Consider the following 12,753-nt stretch of genomic DNA (forward strand, 5'->3'; position numbering starts at 1 on the left):
AGTACTGAGCAGTTGCTGACATGACTCCAATGTTTTAAGGTTCCTGTCACCATACTATGACCCACTCACTCACCCCCGCAAAAATCTTACCATAAGCTGATTCCAGGCTGCACAAGCAGAAGGCATAGAAATTATTTTGCTCCATCTCTGACATACAGGGATTTGGGATCCATGTAGCCCTCAGTGGGTCACAATACCAAAGCTACTCCTTTTATTTCTTAAGGAAGTGCAGGAGTACACACTCATCCTCCTTAGACACACGACATACTGCAAGGGCATGACTTAGGATTTGTCTTACACCGCACTATGGGTGCAGCCTATGTGATGTGCGCTGTGTAGGTCCAATGACCCAGTCATGATAATTTTGTTTTATCATGTGTAAACCGAAAGTATTTTATGTGAATGCACGGATATAGATATTAAAGAATCCCACATGCTACTCAAGAAGAAAATTACTGAACCCAGATACCTTTTTAAAGAGATCAGTTACCTTTCTAAACAAACAAACAAAAATAGAAAACAATATAGCATGAACATCTTTTTAATCCATTTTAGCAATACAGAAGAAAATCCTTTAGTCTAAAAATAAATTTTGTCTTTTATCAAATCATTTGAACATTTTTTAAAATAGAAAACTAATGAAACACTAACTACTTTCTAATATTTTGGCAACAGCTGGAATTTGTAAGATGTTAGGATGCAATGGGCATAAAGTCCTGCAGGTATCAAATCATGTCATACTCTTCCTGGACCAACTTTATCTTGAAATTTGAAAGCTTTCTAGAATACATTCTTCTACGAAGAGAAAATAAAAATAAGAGGGTTCAGAAAAAAAAAAGGTAAATATGTTGTTTACGCAACCACATACAACTTTTGTATCCAACATCTTGTACTGGAAACTTTGTCAGTTTACAATATTTTATGGAATTACAATCTTTTTCACCAAAGTTTGATATCAATGTCATCAGCACATGTATTGCAATGTCACCAATTCCCCATGATATGATTCAGTAGAATGTAGAGGGCAGACTGTATTTATACAGCAACATTTAAAAGTGCAAAGCTGACAAGTGGAGAAAAACAAACATTAAAAGAAAATACACTGTATTAAATAGGTTTTTAAAAGTTCACTTCTCTGCTAGACTGCTGCTTTAAACTCCCAAGAATCTTTTGGTAATTGACAAATGACGAGTGGATGACCATGAAAGTAAATAATAAAAATGCAAAATAAACTTACTTTAATTAAAATTTCTTACAGGAAGTAGGTGAAAGCTCTTCAAGCTCTCTCACAATAAAAAGAGTTAAGATTTGGGTATTATCTTTTCTTGAGAGAATTGTCATATATTAAAATACAACTTCCAAGTTTGATCCCCGTTGGCTGAAGACAAGATTGCTAAATTCTGAAAACGTTTGTTAATGCACATAATTTTGTTTAAAAAGCTATATACTATCACCAAAAATATAAAAATCTGAAAATAAACTTACAACTGATCAACCTGCATGAGACTGTCATGTAACATAAAATACTGAAATTAAACTGTAACAATTTAGTATATAGAACCAATCAAAATTCTGTTTACAAGAATAATAGATTAAGTGCCAGGTTTTCAAGAGTGGTCTCTATCTTTACATGCACAACGTTATATCTGCAAACAATTCTGCTCGAATTTTGGGGTCCATAATAAACTGGAGGCAAAAGTGACAGTTATACCACTTTTCACACATACAAATCAGATATTTAGACATCTATTATTTGCACCTGTAATTAATTTAAAACCCAATTATTTGAGGATGCAAAATTAGGCCTATCAAATATATATATATACACACACACACACACACACACACACACACACACACACGCTGCATTGAGGCCTACCGGAAAATTTGTGCAAAGACTTCTCACTGTGCCCAGAAAAGATTAATGGAAAAGGTGCTCAGAAGAAATAGACGGGTGAAGAACTATTATTTGAGAATATATTCTGCTTGGTTTTCAAGAAAGGACTGCAGCAACAGAATTGGATTTGAACATAGAGGAAGAAGATAAAACAGCTTTAATCAAATTAAGTGTTAATTCTTTGTAAAATGGCAATGAACAAAAAAATGTAATCAGCTTTGATGTAACTTCATGTGACAGCTGTGTAGCAACTAGATGCCCATCCCAGTTAAACTAAAAATAACAAAATCCTCAAAGAAAGTAAAATCTTAGGATTCTAGTAACTGAAGCATAACAAATAACTTCATCTTTTTTTCATTTTTAAAATAATTACTAGTATGGTACAGACAGTACTGCAGTACTGCAACAGACATCCACTTGTCCAACATTAGGTCATGATCCTAAAAACACTACTCACGGGAGTAGCCCCACATCAATGAGATTATTCACATCAATATAAATCTCTCATATAAACATTGGAAAATTTGACCCTTATGCAGAATTGAAAAAAACCTTCAATTCACACACTATACTGTACTGAACTACTTCATGTAGGATTATAACTCAATTAAATAGACTATTTCTTTGATCCATTAAGACTTCAATTGTTCGTGAATTTAGAGTATTAACACAGATTTTCCTCTGTTCTCCAGAATTTGAACTTACATTTTGTGAACAGAAATATTTAACCCTTCTGTTAGGGAAAATAACTTTCACAGTGTGAACTGGAGGATGCACTGCTGTCCCACTGAATCTGATACAAGGTAAACTGAAACAAGTACAGTAAGTGGGAACATCCTCCATTCTAGTCAATGTGGTATTAACTCACAGAGCTTAATTACCACTTAAACAGGAATTCTTGTCTGTTTCACTAGAGAATGTGCTTCTACAGTTACGTGTGTCTACATTAGTCTTTCTGCTCCTAATGTCTCATTGTCGCTATCACCAGTTCAGCTGTACCAGTGTTAGCCACAGACATGGGATTTATCTACATCGCATCTAGACTAAAGAAAAGGTCATGGTTAGCCAACATCTTAGCTAGTCCTGACATAAACTTGATCTCTTTTCCTAATATAGACAAATCCACAGTTGTTAAAACACTGGTGACCATTTAAGAGTCCAGTGGTAGCAGCGGTCATAAATTATGGGAATAATACCCTAGAGTAGGCAAGGCCTAAGAATAATTACTATCCAGTATAGCTGCCCCAGTCAGGACAGGGATCAGGCACTTTTACTATCACAGTTTCAAAAAGAAGGTTTTCACTGTGGTAAAGCCCTAATATCACTAGTTTTTGTCAAGAAAACCTGCTTCGTGATGCAAATAAAAATATTTGATCCTTGTCTTCACTAGTGCTTCCACTGCTGGCAGCAACACTGCAGTGCCACAATTGCTGAATAAAAGAATCATTTCGCCACAAGATATGATACATCTGCAAACATATTTTTACAGTCTGGCTAGACTACTCAATTCTGAAAGGGTTTCAATAGACACTTGTGCAGGAATACATGTAAATTCCAAAATCAAAGGGATTAAATAAGATGTAGTATACTGCATATGCTCTTTGGGCCAAATTCTACAGGCTTTACACAGACAAAGGGAGTTTTGCCCAAGTATGGAGTGCAGAACCTGGTCTACAGTTCAGATAAAAGCTTAGATCCATCTCCATTTCCATATTTTCTTTTTTATTAAAATTTGAACAAAATATATTGGCATATCTCAGCCAAGCAAAACCCTTGAAAACTGCAGACAGTAAGTATGACTGCACAATAACATGGATATAAATCTATAACAAGTTAACAGACTTGTAAAATAAGATATAAACGCCTCACAAAACTAAAACAAAAATGCTCACATCACATTTCCTTATGTTCAGATTAACTAACTAATATAGGCATTTACAGTTATACTCTATTGTAATTACTGATTACAATTTAAATGCTGAGAAATAATTCAATATTCTTCCAAATACTGGATCCTTACCCTTACCACCACCTACTTAAACAGACTTCCTGTTCTTCAGTACTGAGAAAAAGCTTCCCCAAAGTAAATCTATCCAGTCTTAATGGGGATCAAACACTGACTATAGAGACAACATAGCTCTAAATTATTCACTAAATTATTCACTGCAGTTTTCCTTCCCTCTACAGGGGGTAATCAGTTGACCAAAGACATCTGGCCTAGTACAGCAACAAAACTAAACATGCTGCCTATTACTGTAGTTGGCATTATTGACAGGAAGCCTCCTGAATACAAAGGGTTTAAAAGGTCTATTACCATATGGATGGCTATTTGGAACAATTCAATATCAAATTGTGTTTGTTAGCTATAAAAAAATTAATTCCACAGTACTGTGTGTGCAGTCTTTCTAGATTTTAACATTATTCACTAAGAGTTCCATTCTCCTGAGCTTGCGTTTATTCTTTGGCATGGGCTTGTCATATAAACCATTTTTAAGAAGATGCTCCTTGCTGTGATGGATCTGGGCACCATGCTGAAGTTGGAAAGAGCACAAAGCTTGAAGAGGGCGGAGTATAGTCTGTGAAAAACAAAAGAAAAACAAAACAAAAAAGCTTTTAAATATGTCTAGAACATATGATTTCATCCAGGCTGTGTGTGTAGAGATCATCATTAAAATGTAAAATTTTACCAAGTTTTATCGTGCAGTGGAATGTGAGATACTAAAGGGTCTAAATATATCCCTGTGATTTGTATATAAAAGTCGCCGTCCACACGCAGCTCTCCCCACATACAGAAGGTGGAAGATAGATGTCTCTGGGCATTGCGAGCCCTATCCTTCGGTCCCATGATACATCTGGGATAAGGGACAAGCCAAGGAAGGTATGGGCAGGCCGTGAGGGATGCACTTGTCCCCATTCTCTGGAGATTCCTCTGGATATGTAATAGAGCTATAGCCAGCCCAGATATAAAAGAGCATGACTGGTATTCTACTGCACTATGCCAATCCTACCAGCAGATTTGGGACCGTAAATTTTGTGTCTTAAGTGTCCCTAATTTGTTGCAGAGGGACCAGAATAGCTCTGCATAGAGTGGGGACCAGGATGCAAAGATGGGCTTTAAAGCCACCTTTACAAAAGCCTCCTGAACTACGCGGTGTGAAGATGAGCCACATTTGGCTCAGTACTGCTCGCTGCCTCTTAGATCTCTCTTGAAATGCTGATTACCATTAATATTTTACAGTGCCAGCAACAAAAGACTGAGAACATTGAGGACATTTTAGTGTCTTGACAGAGTCTTCCATCATAGACCAGTGGGATCAAAACTTGCAATGCAAAGGCTAATGTCTGATTGGTATTCTTTGACCTAATAGAATAAACAAACTCAAGAACTGTCATGACCCAAATTTCTCCAAGGGCAATTGACAGTTTTAAGTTGATTAGTAGAAAGAAGCAACCCAGTGGGTCACATTTTCTGGCTAAAGGACTATTCCAGGTCAGTGGGGCAGGCTTAGAAAAGCATTTTATCTTCCTGCTAGCTCTGAGGGCAGCTCAGGTCATCTCTGCATTTTTGCAAAAGCTAGACTGATTTCCATGCAGGACTATTAATTGTTTGTCTGCAATTCGATCAGCACTGTCTTCTGAGAGTTAAAGTTCACCAGTGCTGTGCTCTGACTGTAGGAAAACATTTTAAGCCTGTTTAAAAATATTTATCTATTTAAAAATAAAACAAAGATGATTGCTTGGTTTGACTCCAATAACCTTTCTGTAGCTACTAAACGTTACTACATATAAGAAATGGGAAAAGAGTCCCATCTGACCAATTAGAAAACTTCTAGTGTCTACTTCACCCTAACAGTTTTAACAGGACATATTGGCATGAGGATGACTTAATTCAGGCCCCAGTTCAGCAATATACATAAGCATGTATCCCATGTACTTAAAGCAAGTCACATGTTTAAATATCATGGCTGAATGAGGGCTTATGACACATAGATACCCCTATTTCCTTCCATCTAGCTACATGTCATGGAAATATTTCTCTCTCCTAGCTGGTAAATTATAACAAACTTTTTTAACAAATTCTATTTGATATGTTTTATTTTTCTTCTGTTGATTCTTCTATTGATTCAGTCCTGATGTCAGATTCAGAAAACTAGCATTAACACACATTTTTTAAAATGAATTACAGTGCTTCCACAGTGGATGGTTTCACAAGATAAAGGGTAATGCATGTCTGATTATCTGAGACTAGGCTTCAGTTTCACAGTGTGTACCCCCATCAACAATAAGTTGCTATGTTTTCTGACTCTGAAAGTTGTTTCAAGACAATGAAACCATGCAAGCTTTGGGAGTAAAAATAAACAAAAATCCCTTGACCATTCAACTGAAGGTAAATTGAAGTTGTGCTCCTCCTATTATGTAGAGAACTATGCAGTATATGTGCAGGTCAATTCTGTAAAATAGCCCAATTTCAATTTTCTGTTACAGATTTGCTCTCAAATAAAGAGACACATCTTTATTTTCTGAAATATATTTAAGGCATAAGGTTTACAAGATCAAAAGATCCTGTCAATGTCAACTGTTTTCAGCTATCATTAAGAAAGGAATCAGAGTGCAAAGCATAAAGCTTTGAAGATTCAGCTTAAAATATTGGATCCACGTGCTGATTGCCATGTCATTCACTGCTGATGAATCACTGATTATCTAAATAATCATCAAGCTTTTGGGATCCATGAAAATTAGATGAAAGACTGAAATCTCTGCAAATTTTACTAGCATTTTCATCTGCTACAAAGTATCAAATCTTAATCTTCTAGACTGAAAGCAGTATGGATAAGACAGAATAAATATGTAAATTCTACACATAAAAAACATCAGTGCAATGGATTGTTATCTTCCTGGCAGTTTGACCCAGTACTTAGAATCTAGTAGATTTTGATAAATTACAGAATTAAGAAGTATCTGAAGAAAAGTATTTACAAATATTCAATACAACATGCTATATTAGTGTTAATTAGCACACTACAAATGCTGTTTGTACAGCTTAGGGGGAATATTTAAGTATTGCAATCAGGAATGCTAAGTGAGTTATCTCAAACAGCAAGGTAGTTGGAGAAGTGCATACATTTCTAACACACACGTTCTGTTTGCCACGCTATATTTAAAAATGCAATACATGTTCTATTTCTTAATTTTGGGCAAATTCTGAACTCGTATCTATTTTGATATTTGTTTTATACTCAAAACCGAAGCATCCGAGTACCTTACAAATGGATGTAAATTCAAGTGATGGAGAGACAGATGTAGATTTACTCATCTTGTTTCAGAAAAGAGGGAGGAAAAAAAAAAGGAGTGAGAAACAGAAGTATGGGATGAGGGATGAGAAAGTGAATGTAAAGGGAATGAGGAAGAGAGGGAATAGGAGCTGATGAGAATAAAAGGACAGTCTGAGGGTATGGCTACACTTGAAACTTCAAAGCGTTAAGTGCGAGTGTGGTTGCAGCACCAGCGCTGGGAGAGAGCTCTCCCAGCGCTGCACATACTCCACATCCTCATGGCGTTTAGCTCCCAGCGCTGCAGCATTGTTTACACTGACGCTTTACAGCGCTGTATCTTGCAGCGCTCAGGGGTGTGTTTTTTTCACACCCCTGAGCGAGAAAGTTGCAGCGCTGTAAAGCACCAGTGATGCCAAGGTCTGAGTGAATGAGCGAGGAGGAGTACACAAGAGGAGTGGACAAGCAAAAAAAATACAGAAGGGATTGAGAGAGGAGAGAGAATGAGGACAGTTAGCTGAATTTAGGGGAGATCCCAGGATGATGGGCTTGGTACAAAAAAACAGAAGAGAGCAGAACAGAAGAGAAGTGGGAGTCAAAAAGAGAGAGAGTAGATGTGAGGGAGGGTGAGTTCATAAGGAGTGTGCTAATAATAATTAAGCTTGTGCTAAGTCAGTCAATCTGTTACTACAGAAAGAGAGAGAAGAATGATCTGAAAGTCTTGCCCAGGTTTATCTTCAGGCAACTCCACACTGTAAAAGAGCTGATCTAATTCAATTATGGTGATAGCTGGAAAATAGTGTAGTTAGCATTCAGTGTGAAGAATGTAAGTATCATGAACAAACTGTTAGTATTTAAGACTGTGGTGTTTGACAGGGATGTTCTATAAGATGAGGGAAAGAATGGAACCTTGTAGAAGTCCACAGTAGACAGCTGCAGTAATGGATATGCAAGTGTCAGTTAGTAAAACCTGGATGTGGTCTGCAAAGAAGGAACAGAATAATATCAGCAGACAGCTGCTTCCTTACCCCTGCTGGGTCTCTGAAGTGAACCAACCAGTAGCATGTCATGAGTAACGAATGTGTAAAGTGCTCAAGATAAATATGGTATTATCTAACTAACTTGGCTTTCACACTACTGTTCCATTAGCAAAGTCAATTATTTAAAATTCATTACATACCTCTCGAATACCATCATTTTTTTCCATGATGGCAAGGGCAATAGCTGCACATTCAAGTGTAGAAAGGCAGGTGTTTGTTGGCTGGGTACGAATTACATACTGACTTGAAATGCTTGTTTTCAGTTCCACCTGAAAAAACAAACAAATGAACCAACATCCAACTTAAAGAAATCAATTACTATGATACAGCAAGTTCTTTTTGCTTTTCTATTTTTTTAATAATCACCTGCCAACCTACCTCTCTACTGTCTTGTTCCCTGTTAGCCAATTGTCATAGACTATACAACCTTTGCATATGAATGAGCCTGCTGAAGAATAACCATAGACATTAGCCATGTCAATAACCATAGACTTTAGGGCCAGATCCTAAACTCCTCACAAAACTAGCCCCTGACCTCAGTGGGTTTATAAATAGAGGAGGATTTCGACTGAATTGGAATAAACACGTGAGCACTATGTATGGTTGATCCTATAAGCCCTTTTTTCTTCATTTCTTTCATTGATGTTTCATTTGAATTTGTAGTGACCTGGCTTTTTATGCCAACAAAATGTTATTGATGAAAATGTGATTGCCATGAATCACGGAAGGAAGTACACTCAGAAGTCATATATATGTTGATAATGCCAAACACATATTCTTGAAGTTTGCCTTAGAACTTGATGTATTTACATATTTTGGAACTTACACTAAATTGCACAAGTAACAGTTCACCAGAAACCATTCACAAAACTCAAAACATACATATTCTATTTATCTGATTTCTTAGATTAATACAATAGGTTCCCATCCAGTACTTTGGGTGTCTATTCCATGAATTAAAAATCATAACACGAATATTAACGAAGTATCTCTTAAATGTGGCTCTCTCAACCCATGCCTTCCTCAAGAAGTAAGAAAAAAGATGAACTCTATAGCATGCTCAGAAGGTTAACAAATCTGGGCTCTGGCGGATCAAAGGGGAGAAGCAAATTCCAAAAATTAGGGCCTCTCACAAAGAAAGAACTGCAGCTAGAGTGCCTCTGCCAAGCTCAACTGTGGCATCATGTAATGGTGAGAGAGGTGATTGTGACTTGGTAAAACATGTTGTACCTTATGGGCCTACTGAAGGCTTAGTGATGGGCAAACCTCTCTGAACCTTTTGATTGTTGACCTCTGAACTAATCTTATGACCTATGACTCTGTCTCATGGGTGATTTTATTCTAAGTAGAACTAAAATTACATTATAAGAGTATAAGATGAAAGTGATATATTGCTTTTTAGCTTGGAATATGCAACGGGTGCAAATAGGTGAACATAAGTAAATTGGTATACTAGATTAAGGCTTTGTTGGAGTAGTTATGTTAAAAGCTGGGATTTAGTAGTCCACTGTAGTTTTAAGAAGATAACTCCAGGTCAGATATTTTGCACTCTCAATTTGAGAGACAAGTGAGTCACCTCAAACAAGTACAGTATACCACAGCATTCCGCAAGAATGGGGGGCTTCAGCAATTAGGTTGCTATGCAGTATCTAAGCAGTTAGAGTGCATGTATATATAGGAATTATTAAGAAATAAGTGATGTAACTCATGAATATTAATACTTGATACATAATCATAGTACCCCAAAGGCCACATATGGATGGGGCAGCTATTGACCCTATTATAATCAGTGTAAAGGATCAAATTTGGTATATATTCATATTATTACCATAAGAAAGGGCATGAAATACTACAACCAGTTCCCATTTCTTCATGTTCACTGGGTTCCCAAGACATATAAACTGAATCAGGACCTCTCTTGTGATGGGCTCCACTTACTTTCCCTTCCATCTGTTTGCAATGGTCTCCATAAGTTGTAAGTATGCTTGATGCAAGATTGTGAGAAGGAACACAGGAAACCACTTTAATGTACTTATCTTTTTCTAACCATTTTGTATATTGATGCTTGCCTATGATTTCAGTTACAGTTGTCTGTAATAAACAAAGCTTTTGTGTGTGTTTCACCAAATTCCATCTTATCAATTAACTTTTAAGTAGCCGAGAAAGAACCTGTTATCTTTGACAAGTGCATGTTGCACCCCAATACGTAACCTTACAGGTATAATAATTGTTCAGGTTACATGATTCTTTTTCCATTCCATTCCCACTAGACTGGGAATGGATGGGTAGGGTTCTGTGGCCTGCCTTGTGCAGGAGGTCAGACTAGATGATCATATTGGTCCCTTCTGACCTAGGAGTCTATGAGTCTATGAGACTCCTCCAGGGGGCAGATACTGCTATTGCATCCATGGGTTTATCTCGACATTGCAGCTTGGAGGTGGAATTTCCAGAGCAAGTGAACAGTCTTGTACTCACTCTGTTCAAGCTCACACACTAAAAATAGCAGAATGGAAATTGTGGCATAGATGGTGGCTTGGATTAGCCACCCAAATCCAAGCTCATCTGACTCCCAGGGTCCAAGCTGCTGTAACATCCACACTGCTATTCTTAACACACTAGCTTGAATAGAGTTAGCACAAGTCTGTCTATTATGCTGGAAATCACACCTCCCAGCCATATGCATAGCATAAAGTCAAGGTAAAACATTAAGGATTTAAAAATATTCAGTACTATGAACAAAATTATTTTTTTCTAAATTACTTTTGTGAGAAATTCTATCTTGTAATTTCTTATTTCTATATTGCTAAGAGCATTGGTGGAATTTTACAAACAGGTAAGAAGGTAGAGTCCCTGCCTTGAAGAGTTAAAAATCTAAATAGGCAATATACAAAACTAGGAAAGAGGACGGAATATAATGAAAAGCAATGGGATTGAGTAGTGATGTTTAACATGGATCATGTTAATATTCAAGTCAATATTTTAAGCCATTTTCAATTAATCTGGCCTAGATTTTTCAGCAGTGACTGATAATTCCGCAGCCCAACTTCATACACTTTAACGGTCCTTATTTCCAGAAGTGCTGAGTATCAATTTTCTGAATATCAGGTGAAAATTTCAGCTTTTAAGTATTTCAAACTATACACTAAAAAGCAGAGACATCCAAAATCATTAGTCCTTTTTGAAAATGCAGACATTTAGGTCCCATGTTTTTATGTGTTAAAACAATCTAATGTTGTAACGGTCAAATACTTGAGTTCCTTTGAGTTCTTACTACAAAATAAAGAAGGCTAATATTATTGAAGTAATCTATAAACTTTAGAATGGAGGGCCTGACCCTGGAGATAACTGAGTGTTTTGCCACTGCCATTACAATGGCCATTCAGACTTACTGCAACTGATAAAGAAAGATAGCATATATAATATACAGATTGTAAAACAGCATTTCTCAGCATCCCATTTTGTTCTTTTTCCTTTTGAAAAAAAAATGCTAATATGCAATTTCCATTTCCACAATTTTTTTCACAAAACAAGAACAGAGTACTGAGAAAGTCTAAGTCCTATTTTACATACTATATATAATCACATATTCTTTCTTTAAAAATTAAATGCAACACATGCATATGAGACTTATTCCACATATGGGCATGTTGTACTCCATCATTAAGATTACATTTACCCTGTTTAAGTATTATTTGTCATGTTTTAGAAAGACAAATTAGAAACCAAATTAATTCATATAATTTATAATTCATATAATTTATTAGGCTACTTTGGTTAAAAACTGATTTACTGACTTAAAGCATATTTGAAACTGATTTATTGGTTCTGCCTAAAGTGATAACCACTTTATACTATCACACAAGTAAAACATTTTCTAAGAAAGATAAATATCATTCAACCATTAGACCGCCTGTTTTATCAGCTCCAAAACCTTTTATTGCTTTTATAAACAGCTGTTGAGAAATGATAGATTTCGTAGCATTAGCCTCTGTGTGAGAATTCAGACATTATTCATTTACTCTTATAATTTCCATATATTTTCTCTTATGAGTTACCTTGTTTTGTAACCTCAGTTGTAGGGTTTAAACATAAATAATCTGTTCTTTTCCCAAATCCTTGAGGAAACAGTGTGTTCGTTTTCTTAGTACAATAAACCCTACAAAATGACTAGGCATGCAAGGCCAATTCCTATTATTTCCTAATTCCTACGTTCTGGTTAAGGAACCCATTTCTTAGCTCACTTCAGAATATCACTAGATTGAAATTCCTATTCAGTACATTGGTTGCCAATGGCTTCTTACCCACTTCTCCTGGTCCCTTCTTCTTCGTCATCATCATCTCCATTCCCTTCCCTTGCCCTCCTAACCTGGGGTTACTATCCTCTTCCTTACCCTGTTCTTTATCTAAGGCCTGGTCTACACTACGTGTTTAAACCGATTTTAGCAGCGTTAAACCGATTTAGCGCTGTACCCGTTCACACTACGAGGCCCTTTATATCGATATAAAGGGCTCTTTAAATCGGTTTCTGTACTCCTCCCCAGCGAGA

The 12,753-nt window shown here is 36.5% G+C and overlaps 1 protein-coding gene across 1 annotated transcript in view; it reads right to left on the reverse strand.

The window, feature by feature from the left end:
* Nucleotides 1-830: 830 nt before the first annotated feature.
* The window catches only part of DTWD2 (DTW motif tRNA-uridine aminocarboxypropyltransferase 2), a 173,870-nt gene continuing 161,947 nt past the window's right edge, over nucleotides 831-12,753 (reverse strand). The window contains exons 5-6 of the mRNA XM_032799671.2: nucleotides 8,348-8,476; nucleotides 831-4,473 (exon numbers count right to left, since the gene is read on the reverse strand). Of these exons, the coding sequence (XP_032655562.1) occupies nucleotides 4,303-4,473; nucleotides 8,348-8,476 (300 nt within the window). The 3' untranslated portion in view covers nucleotides 831-4,302. The remainder of the gene's footprint in view (nucleotides 4,474-8,347; nucleotides 8,477-12,753) is intronic.

The sequence above is a fragment of the Chelonoidis abingdonii genome, chromosome 6, assembly GCF_003597395.2.
Source record: "Chelonoidis abingdonii isolate Lonesome George chromosome 6, CheloAbing_2.0, whole genome shotgun sequence".
In the NCBI taxonomy this organism is placed as follows: Eukaryota; Metazoa; Chordata; order Testudines; family Testudinidae; genus Chelonoidis; species Chelonoidis abingdonii.